Raw genomic sequence first — 20,139 nt, 5'->3', positions numbered from 1 at the left:
CACTAATTTTGTTTCACCTTTAGATTAACCTACACTTCTCCTGCCCGTGTATGTGGTTATATTGGTTATATTAACTCATAACATATCTTTTAAAACGTGGTTTTACAGTATTTCAAAATGAAACTTGGTATACCGCTTCCAGAAAATAAAGCGGTATTTAAGTTGAAATATGGTAAGGTACAGTGATTATTTCAAAGCCTTGTGTGCTGTACTTTTATATGTATACATGTCAACACTGCTGCCATTTTAAAGGTCTAACAAAAAGACAGGACTAGTATAATTTGAGTAACCCAAAATAGTGTGAATGGATCAGGGAGTAGGAGGATTTGAAATGGACAGCACAATTGTTTTGTCTTAATGTGTATTGTTCTAAATAATGGAGATTTTTGTTTTTGTCCGAAGTACATTTTCGTATGAGGAGCAGCACGATAATCTGTTTTCCTAAGACTTTACACATACACGTCTGTCTGATCATAATACAGCCTCTTAGGGGAGGCTCACTAAAAAGATACAGCACCAATTGTAATAAACAGCATCTAAGAAAGACTTTTGTGTTTGAGCTAATGCATAATTCCTTTCGTTTACTACTATATAGGGAATAGAGAGAGTTCAGTTGCACATCGATCTACTGTGAAAAAGGAGAACAATGCAATTAAAAACAATACTTTGGAGCAATGTTATTTATTGGCTTTGTTTGACAAACAGCATATTGTCTCTTGAGTGAACCTAGGTAAATCATGAAGCGCCGTTGCTGCTAAGAATTTGGGTTTTGAATTGATACAGTATTTCAGTTCTTAAACAGAGTAATTTGGGAACTGTTATCATTTAGACATGTGCAGTTATTGAAACCGTTTGGGGGTTGCAAGACTATGTGTTTTCCATCTCTTGCTCAAACTAGATGATATTCTGGTAACAGAAGAAACATCTTTATAAAGCCACTCTAACTTCTCAGTGATAGCATTGTTCTGTATATAAAATCCCAGCAGAAGATTATCTTTAGATCTTGCTGCTAACAGTTGTTACTATGGTTTTTAAAGTTTACTGCAGATGCCCCAACATAGATAGTGAATGGAGCAAAAACAGGAATTAGAGGAAAAAACGTATTCCACGTAATGGCAGATGCATTGATTATTGTGAGGAAGGGTTAACTGATTTTACAGTGTTGAATGCAGTGTTTAGATGCCAAAATCAAAGATGCGATTATTTGACATTTTTGCAGCTCATATGTGAGCTTCACTATTGGAAAATGGTGAAAATGGAAGGCAGCTGATGATATGTGTCACTTTCAGAAGCTATAATATTCTACAAGCGTTCCATCCACCCACACATGGGGAACATGAGTGTTTAGTAATACTGTACTAATTGCAACTTTTTTTTTTTACTTTTAAAATGTTTATTTTAAGTAACTACAGTACATTCAGTTCCCTACCGACCATCCATAACTATCAAACACTCAATAGTGGTAAATTTAGAAATACAATTTAGAAACTATTGACATTATTGACATTCTTGTCATTACATTATACCAAGTGTCTTTTCATATCCTACCATTGAGTTTATTATAGCACGTTCCTTATCTAAAAACATTCAGATGCATATCAGCTTATGGATATTATTATTATTATTATTATTATTATTATTATTATTATTATTATTATTGCACCCCTTTTAAAAAATGCTAGTTGTTCCAGGTTTAATCTGTGTTTGATTGTGAGAATCAGAAAGATTCTTGAAGGGTAACAAATATTGTTATCTTAATAAGACAGCAGAGTCACTGTGAGCAGAACTGCAAATCACAGGCAGATGGGAGAGATACGAGAGGATGAGGGCAACATCTTCATTCATTTCAGTTATACTTTTGCTTTTGCAGTTGTGGTCTTCATATTTCCTTGTTATTTTTATCCAGAACCAGAGAGACGTTGCAGCCTCTGACATGCTGTATCTCGATAGGATTATAATGATGGTGGCATTCATCGCTTCTCCAGCAATGTTGCACGCAAACAAGGGTGCTCAATAATAAGTAGTTTGACCCCCATTTTATTCTGCTGTAGTTATTTAGCTTCTGAGTAAAAAACTTTTTTTTTGGTTAGGATATCACGGTTAGTATTGATGAACTGAGGAAAGAAAACAGGAAAGATAGCAGGATAAGGTGGAATAAGGACAAAGAGGAGAGTTGAGTTTACAGAGGTGCATGAATGAACCCTGGCAGAGCTGGTCTGTTTTGGAGAAGCCCCTGCGTCTGCTCCCTTATTAACACCCAATGGTTACAATTCACAAAACAGGAGCAAGGGCTGCGAGGAGTAAGCCCTACGACTTGAAAATAGAAATTATGTGCTTTTGACTTTAGAAAGATGACATGCTTTCCCCTTGGCTCATGGAGAGCCACCCTCACAGAGGTGAGACCGAACCGATCGCCTCCAAGGCTAGGAAGCAAGCGTTACTTCCCCCAACTAACAAGGAATGCCTACGCTTTGGGAGATCGGCATGGCCAGACCTCCGAGGCAAAGCCATGCGCTGTGGCAGGAATTTTGAAAGAGAAAATTAAATGAACATGCAAAGAGGCCAGAGAGGAACACTGACATAGGTGAAAGCAAGTTGTTAGTAAGGAATATAGTGTTAGAGTAATAGAGAACATAGATTTGAGAAAAGTGCAGGGTTGCCCCCTGGCTCAGGGAGACACGCCCTCTCAGAGGTGAGACCAAACCGATCGGCCTCCAAGGCTGGGGAGCATGTATGCTGCCCCCCAGGGGGAACCTGGAGTGATAGAGAGATTGATAAAATAGATTTGGCCGGGGGTCCCCTCTGGCTCTCAGTGAACCTTCCTCTTGGAGGTCGAGGCCAGCTCAGCTGGGCCTAAGGTTGAGAAGTGATCGTCACTTGAGCCCAAAAGAGGACCGCTGGCTCCCTGCATCTGCGCCACCAATGCATAGTATAAATACATTTTTTTAAAAAATATTAAGGACTAATCTCACCCACTCAGCATAGAGGAAAACCCCCTTTTATTGGGAGGAAGAGAGATGGCCCCCAATCAGGGCATACCGTTCGGCCACATAAATATCAGGAAGTGAAGAATGAACGTAAGACCAGCAGCCCATTTTTTTGATAAGGAACTGGTTAACATTAACTTTAGCTGCTGAGGTTGCCGCATCTATGCAAAAGGAATGGGGGGAATAGAATAGAGGGAGCAGACCAGCTTTAGAAATGAGAGCGGAAAGATGATAGAAAAGCAATTTTTTGTATTATGATATCACTGTTAGCATTGATGAACAGAGAATCAGAAGTGTTGGAGGAGTTGTGGCAGGAAAGATAGCAGGATAGGGAAGAATAAAGACAAAGAGGAGAACTGAGTTTACAGAGGAACACAAATTGACCCTGGCGGAGATGGTCTTTTTTAGAGATATGAAGAAAGAAGAGATAATGTGAATCAGTGACTAGAGAGAGGTCGCAGGAATGAAGGCAGACAGACAAAGGGATTCCATGACTATCATCAAAAGGAGAAAAACAGCCTTGATGGAAGATTGAGATTAGATGCAAGAGAATATCAGTAGTGATGGGGAGATGGGAAGGAGGAGGAGGAGGGGCACTCTTCACCATCCTCTTAAGGAGAAGGCAAACAGCAGGGATAGATGAGAGAGGAGGGGACGAGATATATGTGACACAATAATTGTATTGAATGCCAGCTAGGATTTGATATTTCACAGGGAGAGATGCAGCTTGTCTTTTGCATGAACGAAACAATGTAGAATGACATCCTGGTTGAAGGTTGAAGGGGATATTCGATGAAGGTGAAGACAAAACAAAATTTATAATTTTGAAAAAAATAATAATTCTGGTCAATCAATACTGAACATCTAAAAAAAAACATGTTGAAAACAAAAAATGTTAAAAACAAGTAAAAGCACCAGCCCTCAGCCCTGCACAGGAGCGTTTGCGCCCAATACTACATAAAAAAGGATAAAGTTGGGCTGCACTCTACACTACTGTACACAGTCGCTTTTTATTTGTGAGCTGTCAGGATAACAGGGATGATGGCAATAGTAAGGCATGATTTACCATGTCGTTATTCATCTGTACATGCATAATTGGATATCGGCATGTATTATAGTGTAAATGACAGGGCCTATTAAGTCATACACTGGTGTCATATGAAGAACAGCTATGAAACTGTAATGAAATCACACTTGTGTGTTGGTAGATCCAGTTCATAAATGATTAAGAAATGCGACCATCAAGTGTGTGTGCAAAAACGACACGTTATCATTAGTTTTGAGTTAGAATTATGGCTAGGTTTATAATCAGAATGTAATGTTGCTGAGGTTTATCTTTCCAGTTAGAAAAGTTGGATATTTTGCATGCATTTAAAATGATTTGTTATATACAGCCAGATTTCCCTTCAATAATAATACATGTATTTATGGATATTTATTAATGTTTTAAAAATAGTTAAATACTTTGCTTCATTACCTTCACTTTATAAATAGTTCTAGCTTGCAAATAATTGTAGCTGAGTCTTGAAGCATGGAACTGAGGATTGTGTTACACCATTATTTATGGGTCCTTATTAGGGATGTACAAAACCATGACAATAGCTCAAGGAATGGTTACTCCAGAGACAAGGACATTAACCAGTGCGGTTTGCTGTTAAAGTACACAATAGGGTGATCATGAAAAAGATCAGACTCACCATTTCTTAGGAGAACTGAAGCTTTTGGAAAGCACTGACCAGTTTTATCACAATCTAACAATTTTCTCAGGCGAAAAATGTTTTTTTCTTTTAATAACAATTAAATAATTAACTATTTACCAAGAACAAAAATGAGGGCTAAGGTCATACACAGCAAGCAATATGACTATGTTTATTAAAAAGCTGTTGTGAAATGGCTGATATAAACAAGCACCTTCTCTTTTGAAGGCTTCAGTAGTTGAACATATCTCTTATGTTAGTGAAATCTGGAACACTGGAGGGGTGGTCGGTAACTGGTAACCTGTTTCTGAGCATCAAGAGTAAAAATCCCTTCCTGAGATTTACAATTTGTCAGTGCTGGATCCTATGCTGCTTTGAACACACATCTAAAGCTTATAATACTAGGTTAGAAGGTAGCTGCAATTAAAGACATTGTGATAGACACAGGACTAGTCTACACTAGTGTTGGAAAAACAAAACTGTTTTTTGTATTTATGATTGGTTCCTTATAGATGAGGTGAATTAACTTACTGACGCTATTATAAATTACGTTGCAGGCTGTAAGTTTGATGGTTTTTGTTTGGCTTTTCAAAATGTTAGGGTTTCTGTATTACATGTATTTGTTTCTAGCTTGTAAAATAAGCCTTTCTTATAGATGCATTATTTATTTAATTTAATACAATGCCTATATGATTTTTACCAGTATATGAATTTCATAAAAAAAATAACCACAACTGATATAGATGTAGTTTTGATCTTCTGTAATAAATGTGGTGTAATGATTAATACATGATAACCTAGCTAAAATAAAAATGGGGACTTACCTTTAATATGCCCTGTTACACGAAACTTTCCTCAATCTAATAACTATTAGTGCGAACAGCCAATCAGCTTCAAGATCTAGCGGGCTTCTATTTTGCATAGATGCCCGCTGGAACGTTGAAGTGCTTAACTGTGAATTCAATTTGAAATCAATCTGTGCATAAATGCCAACTTTTTCTCTTAACATTCTAATCTACAACTAATCTGATAACATTAAAAGCTACTTAAACATTGATACTTTCTAACGCTGGTCTAGAGACAAGCAAAATCATGTCTGTGACAGGACACCGTAATGAAGGCTCAATTCGCAGCTACTGGACAGCAAATCAACAGGAAAGACATGATTGGTCTTTTTCTTAATTATATAACATGCTGTATGACGAAATATCAATGTTGACATTGCATCAACATAAAGGTTTGATACATTTTAATTTAATATTCTATACAGAGTCCAATACCTAGGATTGATTAAATTATCTAGGGAGCTTATTGGACATGGTGCAATAGTACTGGCGTAGACCACTGCACTGAACCCAGCTGATAAAGGGATTGGAATGATGTAGTCTATGGCCTAAAGCTATGTAATAGATTTCTACCCTGGAACCCTAGGATAGGGCCCCTAGTCTGTACATTCATCTTGTATCTTAAAACTTTGATAGCTGAGTGGTTCTGAATTCTCTTATTTCAGTGCCTCTATAAATACCTTGTTTTGAGCTTACTGGAACAGGCCTAGTTGATTGACCACCGCTGTTGCACAATACCTATGAAATGTGTTATTTATAAATATAGGACAAGCTGCTTTGCAATCTCCCTTTTCACACACTGGGACTGAGTGACAACTCTTTTTCCTGTGCAGTTTATTTCATATTGACAGCATTTTGCTTTTAGTTCTGTCAGAAAAATACATCCATTAGTGTAGTGTGATACTGGGTACAGCTGATTTGTACATTGAAATGGGGTATGATGTACAGTACAATAAAGGACATGTATTCTATGTGCTCCTCTCCTACCCTGAGGGTTTGAACTGGACTGAAAGATGCCGTGGATACACTCCATTGAATTTGCCCAAAGCTTTCCCATTAACATTGGTTGTGTCTCGTTCCCACTTAAGCAAGAAAGAAAAGCAAAGGCAGATATTCATAGTCCTGTATTGGATGGCACCAGTTCACGTCCAGGCTGTGCAAAGAGGCTGAACTTTGCTGGAGACTCTGAAGGGGGATTTCCGGGTGGGGATGGTAAACCGACAGGGGTTCCCTCTCCTCATCACGCAACATCGGTCTGTCTGTGAGAGAAGTTGCCCAGAGAATGAGATGTTCTGCTTCAACAATCAGCAGACTAGTCCAGAGAAACCAGGAAACTGGCTCTATGAGGGACAGGCCACATCCTGGAAGTCAGAGGGTCACCACATCGGTTATGTTGACTGTTGTGTTGTTCAAGCCAACCGGTGGGGCGGTGGAAGTGTGACGATGTAGGGAGGAATCTCCTTTAACACAAGAACGCCTTTGTTGCAGATTGATTTTACTGCTCAGCGATACACTGACAAAGTCTTTGAGTCAACAGTTTTTCCATTCCTGCAAGCCAATCTGGAAGTGTCGATTTTCCAGCAGGACAATGCAAGACCACACAGTGTTAGGATTACAATTGCACAACTTCAGGAAAACAATGTCAAGGTCTTGCCGTGGCCAGCCTTTTCTCCTGACCTGAGTCCAATAGAACATCTGTGGGACCAAATCGCCATTGCCATCCACAGGACACAACCGCAACCAGCAAACCTTCACCAGCTGGCTGCAGCTGCACAGGAGGAGTGGCGGAACATCCCACAGCAGTCTATCCGGAGGCTGATCAGGTCTATGCATCAATGCTGCCAGGATTGTGTTAATGCCCAAGGAGGTCCTACCCGATACAAACCTTGTAATGTTTTCATTTTGACAGTGTGTCACGTTTCATACAGAAAACTTATCATGATTCTTTGATCTGTATTTTTGTTCACATTTTCTGTGATTTTGTTTGATATCTATGTTTAAAATATTTGATTAAATCCAATTAGACCTGAGTGTTGCGTTTCTTTTGTGCATTAGTACATATATATATATATATATATATATATATATATATATATATATATATATATATATATATATATATATATATATATATAAAACATCGTAACAATAATCAGTCATTGCATCTATTATGATTTATTAAAATAGTTCAATAGTCTATTCATACAGTATAACATTAGATTTACTGAAATATTTTGTAAACTGTGTCCTTTAAACCTATTAAACCTAGAAGTCTACACTAGTTGCTTAATTTCCTTAATCCTAGCAATGGGAACTGGTTATCACTGGAAATGTTGTGTCTCAGTGGATTTATACTGGTAAACACCATTGAATAAATTATTCATGTTTTACCTTCAGATACAAAGGCAAGCTGAATATATAATGTTTGTAGTAGTGTATGGGTTCTATTGTAAGTTGTATGTCTTTACATCATTGTTAAATGGTCTGCGTTTCCTCTTCTTTTCTCAGGGTATGGACATGCAGCCCCCAGCACAAACGGAGGGAAGGTGTTCTGCATGTTCTACGCCCTCCTGGGGATCCCCCTCACCCTGGTGATGTTCCAGAGCCTGGGTGAGAGGATCAACACCTTTGTCAAGTACCTCCTGCACCACATCAAGAAGTGCCTTAAGATGCAGCGGGCTGATGTATCCATGGCCAACATGGTGACCATTGGCTTCTTCTCCTGCATTAGCACACTGTGCATCGGGGCAGCAGCCTTTTCCCACTATGAGGACTGGAGCTTCTTTCACGCCTACTACTACTGCTTTATCACGCTCACCACCATTGGCTTCGGGGACTATGTGGCCCTGCAGAAGGACCAAGCACTACAGAACAACCCCCAGTATGTGGCTTTCAGCTTCATCTACATCCTCACTGGCCTGACGGTCATTGGGGCCTTCCTGAACCTGGTTGTGCTCCGCTTTATGACGATGAATGCAGAGGATGAGAAGCGTGACGCTGAGCACCGCGCCTTGTTTACCCTCAATGGACAGGCCAGCAGCATGCGCAGCCCTGTCGACCCCCCGGCCACGACAGCCTCCGCCGGTCGAGGCTTCTGCAACGTCTATGCTGAGGTGCTGCACTTCCAGTCCATGTGCTCCTGCCTGTGGTACAAGAGCCGGGAGAAGCTGCAGTACTCAATACCCATGATCATCCCCAGAGATCTTTCCACCTCAGACAGCTGCGTGGATCAGAGCGACGACTCCCCAGGCAGGTTCCCCGAACTGCGCTTCAACGGCTGTGTCTGCCACATGCAGCAGCGCTCTGCCATCAGCTCGGTGTCTACCGGGCTTCCCAGCCTCTCCGCTTTCAGGGGATTCATGAAAAGAAGGAGCTCAGTGTAGCCATTGGAATACTTTATTTTATTTTAATTTTCCACAAAGGACAACGAGGACAACTTTATTATTTTAGCAGCATTTTGAAAAATACTTTGAAAGCTGTTTTTACTTTCTTTCTAGATATGCTTTTTTAGAATCTCAAGAACCGCCTATGTCTTTTGAGAGGAGGGTTTGAAAGAGAAGAGGACATTTTCCACTATGAAGTGAACTATCTAGTCAAGTACATCAGCGTTTCTATCCGATAGCCTGAATATAGACATGGACACACATTATGGTTAAGACCAGCTGTCCAACAATTAGTTTGTTTAGTGCTCTTTACGACACATCAGGCAACCAATGTACACCTCCTAAGGCAATCTGTCCTGTGCAGTTCTGCAAAAAAATGTATTAAACAATAACACACTGATGTATTTAACAAAAATGTATTTCTAGGTTGCATAGCATGTTTTCTTTTCTATTAAAGCCATGTGTTTAATTCTAGATAATAAACTACTGATTACCAGAACAGCTTTGTATATACTGTATTTATAGGAATGAGAGGTCTTTATAATTTTCAGAAATTAATAGGATAATTTAGGAGCGGGCCTATTTTTACACTTAAAGTTAACCCAGTTTTATCATGTTACTTGTGTGATGGCCGGCCCAACTTTACAGTGGACACATTTTCTCTGCTTGGGTGTTTTACGATCCAATTCACACGCCATCTCTTCTAATAAGTACTTGAATGTTAAATGTTAGTTCATTTTGCATATGCACCTTAATATTGTGTTGATTAATTTTATAGTTCACCATGTTAGCTCATTTAGTGTAGGTTGATTTTGCATCACAGCAGCACTTTGGGATGCCAGACTTCCTTTAGGCATTGATCCTACTTAGAATTCAGGATTGAAATGACAGTAGAATACAATAATGGAATAGTGGCATTTTATCAAACAATTCAATCTATTTCCTAACAAATATTGTGTGTTAAAATATAAAATAAACTATTTTACAGATGTATAATTTATGGGTTTTTTTTAAGGATTAAACTGACAACAGATAGTCTCTGACACATTTAGGGCTGTCACTGGTTCTGTTTACAGAACAGCTTGGAACATGATTGATCTAGACCTGGAAATGCTCATTATGTTACTTGGTTGAAGCAATTTGTTACAGAATCCCATTCCAATTTGCTTCAATTTCGCTCTGCTGCTGATGAAAACAAAAATGATTGATTTAAAATATATTTTAATTCAGTCTCATTGGCAGAGGGGAATGAAACCTCAGTAGGGGTTTAGATTACTTAGTGATCCTTCTGTGCCAGACTGCCACTTTTCAAGAAAATGAAAATGACATTGAAATTTCTTCTGATAAATAAAACACAGCATTGTTGCATCTTTCTGCTTTGGTCATACTGCCCTTTTCTATCAATTGTCTAGTTATTTCCATGACTCAACTAGCTTATCTATCCCATACTATGTGTCACATGCCTAAATGTGTTTAATATGGATTAAATGTTTGATTCAAATGCCAAATAATTAGTGTTATTAAATTGCAAAACATGTATTTAGATGCATATGTAGACTACATATTTTTCACAAACAGATGTGCATAGAAGATGTAAATAAATAAGTCACTAAAGTACATTTTCATCATTTTTGTTTGGGTTGAATTTGTTTTTTGTTACACTACTTTCTTATCCTTATAATATATACTAATACAGTGTGTACTCTTAGCTATATCTATGTCCATTTTTGTATAAGTCCAACTTAAAGTTGCTTAGTGCTAATATGTATACTACCAGAGAGATCATCTATTCATAAAGCAGTTTGAACAAGATTTTATTTATTTTTTGGTGATACCTTTTTAATAGCTATAATTAGGGATATGATTTTGTCACAGTGATCACGGAACCTGACATTTGTTTCCACTCAGCGTGAATTGGTTTCAGTGGAAAATTAAAGCAGTTAGCAAATGTCAAATAAAGGTGAATACTCACACAGAACTATAAAAAAGAGGCAAAATTAAGTTCTAAGCAACTAGCAGAGCAATATCCCAAACAATTTCATGAAAGCGGAGGGAGCAGCTTTAAGAGAAACAAACTTCAAATGAACCGAAGCCTCATTTGAAGTTTGTGTGTTAAAAGAAAACACATTAAATACATGTTAAATACATTAAATATATGCTTACTTTGCACAAATACTAAAATATTACAGTATATTACATGAATAAATATATCTTTTAAGTTAGAATCTTTGTAGCCATGACCATGCCATGTCTATTTTTAGCCGTGACTGTGCTGTGATTTTCACATATTTTTACAGTGACAAAATCACATGCCCAGCTATAATGTCTAAAAATATATTCACTCACTTTTGCAACCAATTTTTTTAAAGCAAAAAATATAAAAATAACCCTTAAATGTATTTCTGTGACAGTATTTTTCTTTGCCTTTAATTTCCACGTTATATTCTTTTTTTTTTTTTTTTAATTGCCAATTAGTTTTTTATTATTTTCTCCCCAATTTGAAATGCTCAATTATTTTTAGGCTCAGCTTACTGCTTCCACCCCCGTGCTGACTCGGGAGGGGCGAAGATGAACACACGCTGTCCTCCGAAGCGTGTGCCGTCAGCCGCCCGCTTCTTAACACTCTGCAGACTCACCGTGCAGCCGCCTCGGAGCTACAGCATTGGAGGACAACACAGCTCTGGGTAGCTTACAGGCAAGCCCCCAAGCGCCCGGCCAGACTTCAGGGGTCGCTGGTGCGCGGTGAGCCGAGGACACCCTGGCCAACCTAACCCTCCCTCCCCCCGGGCAACGCTCAGCCAATTGAGCGCCGCCCCCTGGGAGCTCCCGTCCACGGTCGGCTGTGGACTCAAACTCGCGACGTCCAGGCTATAGAGCGCATCCTGCACTCTAGCGCGTGCTTTTACTGGATGCGCCACTCGGGAGCCATCACATGTTATATTCTTAAAGCATGGAAGATCTGTGTCCATATGCTGTATGTCAAGACCAACCAATCAGGGGTAGCTGAGAAAAGTTCAATACTGACTGGTTGTCCTGTGGGCACAGAATAGAACTAATATGTACCAAAACCAATACAGTGTTACTGAATAGTCTGAGCTTTGAACAGAGGGAGAAACATGTAAAGAGACAGATCCACAACTTCTTAATTTAGAAGACAAAATAAATCCTATCCTTTACTTCATAGAGCCAAAGGGAAAATAAACTGAGGAAAACTAAAGCAAAATAATAAGGGACTTATTATGCATTAATGAGCAAATGTTTTCAGGATGATTTTCAATTGTGTTGCTGATGGGCTATTTTTGCACTGGTCCACTTTTCAGAGTTTTGCTCCAATACTATTTTCAACATTTTTTTTTTTTCAACTCGGAGCAATCACCTGCTCCTCTGGCCTAGTCGCTGCAATGCAGCTCCCCAGCTCAGTGCATCTGTTGCTGAGGAACAAAAGAGTCAGTTTAGCTCCATTATGTTACACCTAGTTCAGGGTGCTATACAATGAGAAGCAAGCTATATAACAGAGCGTTATCAATGAAAATCAATTCAGACTGTCCACTCTGGTTTTCAGTTCAATTGATAATTCACAAACTGCACTTTAATTTCATCATTTATAAAAATTAGTTAGTAAAGGACTATAATGGGAAGCTGGGTTGTTTTGTTAAAACATGGAGACCTCACACAATGTTTTCGTATTTAGAAAATATTAACTGAGTTATTATTGTTATTATTGATCTTGACCAGTATGTTCTGATATTTCAGTGCTGCGTCATATAGCCTAAAATATATGCCCTAGACACAGAAAAAACGCCTGTCTTTTCATTAGATATTTAAATACCTAGACATTTTGCTAAATTACAGACACTGATATATATACTGATGCACAAAAGAAATGTTACACTCAGGTCTAATTGGATTTAATCAAATATTTTACATAGATATCAAACAAAATCACAGAAAATGTAAACAAAAATACAGAACAAAGAATCATGATACGTTTTCAGTATGAAGCGTGACGTCAAAATGAAAACATTACAAAGTTAGTATCGGGTATGACCTCCCTGAGCATTAACACAATCCTGGCAGTGTTGACGCATAGACCTGATCAGCCTCTGGATAGATTGCTGTGGGATGTTCCGCCACTCTTCCTGTGTTTTTTTTTGTATGACTGCTGTGTGTACTAAATACTTACAGTACCTGCTCATGACGAGACATAAGATATGTTAACCTATACGTGTGGTTCGGGGGGTGGAGCTAGCCCACCTGCATCCTATCATCTTCTTTCATCAATTAAATCTACCTTATTTAGCCAACAGTCAGCCCTATCTAGCTGTCTTGTGTTTTTTCGTTCGGTGTAAACCAAAGCGGATTGCAAAACTCATCTAAACTTCTCTTTCAGCATAAAAAATAAATAAAAATTGAGTACTTAAGCAACTCTCGTTGGACTCAGAGGATTCCCAGGATTTCATATCTGTAGTAGAGCATTCTCCTGCAGCTTCAAACCAGGGTCAGATCAGCCCTCCATTCTATTTTCCATTCAGCGGCTCTGTAAGACCCAAACAGCTGCCTCCCAACCAAGAGTCTCTTGGTATACCAACTCCATCTCGGCAGAACCAGTCTTTCCACCCAAAAAAGCTCCCCAGCCATGCTCAGCCATTCAGCAGCCCCAACCAGACAGCAGGCAGTCTGTGCCAAAGCAATTCATCCCGACAGCCAGCACTTCAAAACAGCAGGCAGCTGATCCAGCCAGCAAAGTTCAACAAGAGCTCTCCCTGATTTTTCAGGAAATTAAAGCATTTATGCAGCCATTTGCTGACACATTTTCCTACTTCCTACTTCTGGTTCTGCTCTAACATTGGTCCCTTCTGTAGATCCTCCCGTCTTCAAACTCGCCATCGCATCAGCATTCGGCTCCACCTCCTCAACCACAGACAGGCATCACTCAATATCCCCACAAATTTGGCGCAATATAATTGAAGATTTCCAAATTCCACAGTCTGGTTCCTACAGCTCAGCAATTTCCAGCAGCAACTCCACAGTTCAATCAGCTGATTTTCAACTGAATCCAACTATCAATAAGCTACTTAATTCAGCTCAAGATTACATGGCTTCAGCACTAGCCCCTTCTACCAGATCCTCATACTCTACAGGCTGGGCTTGTTATGTAACTTTCTGTTCCCAAAGTAGGATTAATCCGACTCCATTTAACCAGAACTGGATCATGGATTTCATAGTTCATGCAAAGGACTCTCTACACCTGGCACAAGCTACCATCAAATCCTATTTGTCAGGAATTCAACACCAATTTCACTTGATGTCCATAGCTTCTCCAACTATGTTATCAATCCCAGCTATTTGTCTCCTCTTGCGAGGAATTTCCAAGTGCTCTCTGGCTCCATCTCCTCCTCGCCTGCCTATCTCTATAGACATTCTTGCCAACTTGATCACTATTCTTTGCCAAGGCTGCTTTTCTCCATTTGACGATTTAACTATTGAAACTATATGCCTAACCGCATTTTGGGGGTTTTGGGAAACTCAGAATATACAGTTCCTTCTATTTCCAGCTTTCCTACTCTAGGTATCTGCTGCAGTTACCTGACCCTCATTCAAGATTCCTATTTCATCCTATTCCTTTGGATTTCAAAAACGGATCAGCTGCGGCAAGGACAATGTATTCAGCGTTCAAAACTCTACTATCCTCTGTGCCCCTACACTTCCATGCTGAAGTACATCACAGAATGCAAGGCCATTTCATCCTTCTCCCCTTTGTTCATCACTTCAAGCTGATCTATTGCATTAAGACATTGTTTTTCTTCACATCTCTCCACTTTGGTGTCCAGAGCAGGTCTTCAATCATAATTCTACACTCCTCATTCATTCAGAATAGGGGCAACCACATCAGCAGCAAAAGCAAATATCAACCAGCATCTAATAAAAAATATGGGGCGCTGGACCTCATCAGCAGTTGAAGATTATATTTGTTCTTAATCATCTGAAATATCCTCTGCTCATCAGTCCATTGCTAGTATGTCCGGAGTGGGGACGACCTTTCCGCCAGGGCCACCAAAGATTTCCTCCTAAAAACGAAAGTTTTTTCTAGGGTATAATTACTAACCCCTTTGTAACGTTGGTAACGTTGGTAACATTGGTAAAGACGGTAACCCCCTTCCTGTGTGTCAGGTCTCCTAAATGACGGAACCCCCCTTCTATATGTTGGGCCTTAAAGAGGCAGAGCCCCTCCCTCTACTGTTTTATATGTTACTAATTCAATGTATCAAACACTACATCAGGTGGCCTGGCTCCACCCCGTGAAATGTAAATATAATATTAATTTTAGACCTGCAACATAACATTTAAACATGCTACTCTAGTCTAGTGCCAACACTCCAATTTGAAAAAAAGATTGTAAACAGAATTTGATGTTTCTGCTGCTCTTTTACATAAAGTACAGCAGTTAGATTTTTTTTTAAAAAAAGGACACTATTTCTCTGAGGCATGAAAATATATCAAATAAGAATGTAATAATGATGTACATGTAATGCCCTAGCTTATATCTATTCTGTCAGGGGTACCAGTAGATGACAATGGTGTTTGTTCATCAGACTTGAAGGTATTGTATTTCCGATAATCCTAAAAATAGCACAATATAATTGCAACAGAACCAGGTAACTGCTGTTTTTGCTGGGAAAAGTCAATTCATTGACAAGATGCCATATAGCAGATGCCTGGTAGTTGTGGATAAATGGCACTTTGCTGGGATTGTGGAGGGAGATTTATTAGGAAAAGTGCAAATTGTTCTTGTACTAATTAGATAATCAATTACAGCAAGATGGGGGGGGGGGGCACATAAAAAAATAGTTTTAAAGCTTGTTTCAAAAGGCACAAGTTTTGTGATGAAACTGATCTTGATGCCTCATTTGTATTTCTTAGTCCCTTAATTATTTAAAGAGAGCAGTATGCTAAATAGTTCAGAATAAGCTTTTCATGTTTTCTTGGGATTCTTTTTTTTTCGGGCTGGGGGATTAATGTGTGTGCGTGCCTTAACCATCATCTGATATAACCCCTAAATATAATTTAGGCAGTGGTGGGCAATTCCGGTCCTGGGCCGGTGTCCCTCCTGGTTTTTGTTCCAACTGCACCCTAAATTACTTAATTGGACTGATTAAGTGCTTATTAGAAGCTTAATTGGTCCAATTAATTAATTTAGGGTTCCGTTGGAACAAAAACCAGGAGGGTCACCGAACCTCCAGGACGGGAATTGCCCACCCCTGATTTAGGGGTTATATTATTGAATTGTTCATTGTAACAAATAACCATACTTGTATGTAGATTAAATACAGCATGGACCAGGCTGACCCCATAAAACCAGCAGGAATCAATGTGACTGACAGTCACAAGACCATGGACTAGTAAACTGTAGGATTTTAAGGATATTTGCCTTGAGCATCTTGCAAAGCTGGACTACATTGTGAAACAGACCCCCATTGATTACTTGCTGTAGGTGACTTCAGCCTGAAAAAGACATAGACTAAAGGAGGGTGTCCTTTATTAAGTCCTGTACTCACTCCAGTACAGCACAAATCTGATACCCGAGGTCCAATGTCTACTAGGTTTTTTAGGTAAAATGAAACTGATTACGACCTTAAAGCAGGTTAAATTTAGGATAAAAGTGGAACAAAGACCAAGTGAGCCAGGATGACTGTGCACCCATGAGCTACATCATCTACAATAAAAATAAAAAATAAAAACATTTCTGAAATATTGTGTGTAATGAGGTTCTGTAAAAACGGTAGCTATATGAAATGATCACGCTAATACTGATGTGGTACCTGTTTGGCCAGGATAGCAGAAGAAGTCCTTTTTCCATACTGTGAATAAGGAAGCCAAGGACAAGAATAACTTGGCTTGGCTGTAATTGATAAATCAACAATCTTGATTGTATATTGATTTTTCTAATCTTCTCATATGTAGATGTATGTAAACCAATGAAAAGTAAACTCCCCGGGTCTCTCCAACTCCTCCTTTGCTGTAAACAAACATACCTTCAGCTAAAGGGGACTGGAGACCCCCACAGCACAAACATACCTTCAGCTAAAGGGGACCGGAGACCCCCACAGCACAAACATACCTTCAGCTAAAGGGGACCGGAGACCCCCACAGCACAAACATACCTTCAGCTAAAGGGGACTGGAGACCCCACAGCACAAACATACCTTCAGCTAAAGGGGACTGGAGACCCCACAGCACAAACATACCTTCAGCTAAAGGGGACTGGAGACCCCACAGCACAAACATACCTTCAGCTAAAGGGGACTGGAGACCCCACAGCACAAACATACCTTCAGCTAAAGGGGACTGGAGACCCCACAGCACAAACATACCTTCAGCTAAAGGGGACTGGAGACCCCACAGCACAAACATACCTTCAGCTAAAGGGGACTGAAGACCCCACAGCACAAACATACCTTCAGCTAAAGGGGACTGGAGACCCCACAGCACAAACATACCTTCAGCTAAAGGGGACTGGAGACCCCACAGCACAAACATACCTTTAGCTAAAGGGGACCGGAGACCCCCACAGCAAAGATGGTTCTTCAAGAGATCTTTGATGTCCACATTATGTATTGTAGTCATCAACGGTCAAGTGGAACAATCAATTGTCAATCTGTTGACAGGCCATTAACAGTGTGCAGGTGCAGGGATCAATAATCAGACAAACAACAATAATCCAGGTTCAATGTTTTTTTTTTTTAAATCCAATGGCCTGATGGCAAACAGCAGTAAACAATAAACAATGATAAATACAGCGGCATGTATTGCTTTATTTATAATCCGCGGGTTGGCCCCGAAATAATAACCACCCCGTTTTAAATCACCCACACATAACACATACACAAACACAAACCCCAGCCCACAGTGCGTGCTCTAGTGCTTGCAGTGAATACAGTTCTTTGTGAAACAAAGTGCGGTGATGTTGATCCGTTTTTAATGCTGGCCTTTGGTGACAGCTCTGGATCGTGTTAGCCGTCTAAATAACAATACAACAGTATTTTAAATAACGACAAACAAAACACTCATTGTTCACAATACAGGTTCTCCTCTTGGCCATTTAACCATTCACAAAGGAAAAGATCACATCACTACGTCCCCTTCAATCCGCCGATACCACATCATTTCCCTTCCGGGTCGATGATTTAGTGTACCATAGTTCCGCCCCCTTCTGCCTAACCCTGGGAATGAACTGTCTGCCATCCAGTCCAGGGTACTCTGTTCCCTTTACACAGTGCCCTCGCAGGTCGGGAGGGAGATCTATCACCAAGAATCATTCGATCTCTGTCAGAGCCCTATATCTATTTCAATAATAAATTATTTTTGAAAGGGGCATTGTGACAAAGTGAGGTGTCCCCCATTGCATTATAAATGTCAATACTTTGTTTCTAAAGTGCTTATCCAAGACATGAGCTAGCACCTTAGAACACATGCCCAAGCTGTAACTAGGGCATATAATCAATAAAGCATAGCTTCACTGCCCAGGGCTGTTATTTAAAAGCACTTGCACAGTATGTGTCACTTAATAAGTCACCGCCGTTATGAGCCTCAGCAAGCCATGGAAATACATTTTCCCTCTTTTTTTACTTCATAGCAACAGTGTTACAGTGACCAAAACACACACTAGATCTCATCGTTCGTGGCAACAATACAATAGTTTAATTGTTTATTTGAAATACTGTAAACATCTGGTAGCATTTTGATGCTTGGGTATCATGACAGGCAATTACTATTTATTGTTTTTTTGACAACAGTATTTTAAGCCAATAATCTTCCTCCTTACCCAACAACCAATCTATACATTCCCTGTCCTTATTTCCACCTTTTTGTAACAGTAATAGCTCAACATTTAAAAAAAAAAGCTTTTAATCCATAATCCACTGCCTGATCAGAACTGTGGATTACAGAGCACAACAGCAAAGTTTCTTATTTGCGTGAGGATTATACAACCATTATGATTGTAGTTGTTTTTGACGCATTATCCCTTTTTGACAGCTTTAACCCTGAAAGTGGCAGTATAGTCACATGTTTCGAACGGTGCCTTGACACGCAAGGGATTCTGGGTATGTCCCAGTTCATGTATGTTTTAGGGTGACTTTTGAAAAAGTGACTTTACTGTGTTCTTCTGTCCATTCCAATTGCACAATTAGGCAAAGCAGGGCTCACTAGAAACAAGATGCCCTGGGTGTTTATCCCATTTCATTATGAGAATGCATTTCTCTACTGCATTATAATACAGTATTAAAATAGTACTTTCTTCTACACTAGCCCAAGGGTAACAGCTAAGGGGAAAAGTGGCAGATTATTTGAATGTCAGTGAGAATTGATTTTGGAGTCATACACTGGGGTTTCATAGCAGCTATTGACAGAGTGCCATAACTAAAACATTTGAATCTTGTTAAAAAAAAACCAACAACAACAAAAAATTATTGTCAAGTTAAAGGGTACATAAGGACCTTTTTATTTTATTGTGTTACATGCTCCCATGTGTTGCTACAACTGTTTACGTAAGGTGTGTGTATTGTTTATATATTTTTTTCTTACATTTTGACCACTTTCTTTTAACTTTTAAATTGCATTCCCTGCGTCAGTGGGGCTGGGAACATGTAACATAATACAATAAAAAGGTCCTTATGTACCCTTTAATGTGTAGGGTCTGTTCATTTGCAATGTTCCTATGTATATATACAACAACTATAAATAATACACTTACCATAATAGAATCTCTGGTCTACCAAAAAATGAAAAAGAAAACTGTGTTGGGGCAGGGCACGCTGCATTGAATATTATAAAAATCTGTACATTCACCATTTCATAAGAATGTTTGTTTGTGGGGGTGAAATGAAGAACAAATATTCCACCAAGTCATCCTGCATTGGTAGAAAATAGATACAAATGCACATCTAATGCATATGTGGGACACCTTAATTATTAAAATATTTTGGCAATCTTTTAGGAGACCTGCCGGTGTTATGATCAATTGAATACTTCCCATGGTGTTTAGCAGTCCATGGAGATTAATGCTGGTGTGTCTTTTAGCCCTTGGTTATGTGTCAAGCTAGGAAAAGGTTGACATTCATTGGCACTTATACAAAAATACAAATAGTTTTCTTTAACACCTCCATTTGTTTTGTCCTCAACGCACTTCAATGGATCTGAAGCCGTGCCAGGAAAAGTTTTAACATTT

The 20,139-nt window shown here is 39.3% G+C and overlaps 1 protein-coding gene across 1 annotated transcript in view; it reads left to right on the top strand.

Annotated features, from left to right (window-relative positions):
• LOC117402735 (potassium channel subfamily K member 3-like) overlaps window positions 1–10,522 on the top strand; it is a 57,549-nt gene extending 47,027 nt beyond the window's left edge. Inside the window, exon 2 of the mRNA XM_034004161.3 lies at window positions 8,038–10,522. Within this exon, the coding sequence (XP_033860052.2) occupies window positions 8,038–8,912 (875 nt within the window). The 3' untranslated portion in view covers window positions 8,913–10,522. The remainder of the gene's footprint in view (window positions 1–8,037) is intronic.
• Window positions 10,523–20,139: the final 9,617 nt, after the last annotated feature.

This window comes from Acipenser ruthenus, chromosome 5 (genome assembly GCF_902713425.1).
Source record: "Acipenser ruthenus chromosome 5, fAciRut3.2 maternal haplotype, whole genome shotgun sequence".
Lineage (NCBI taxonomy): Eukaryota > Metazoa > Chordata > Actinopteri > Acipenseriformes > Acipenseridae > Acipenser > Acipenser ruthenus.
Note: the sequence above shows the minus strand (reverse complement) of the source record. Positions and strands in the feature narration are given on the sequence as shown.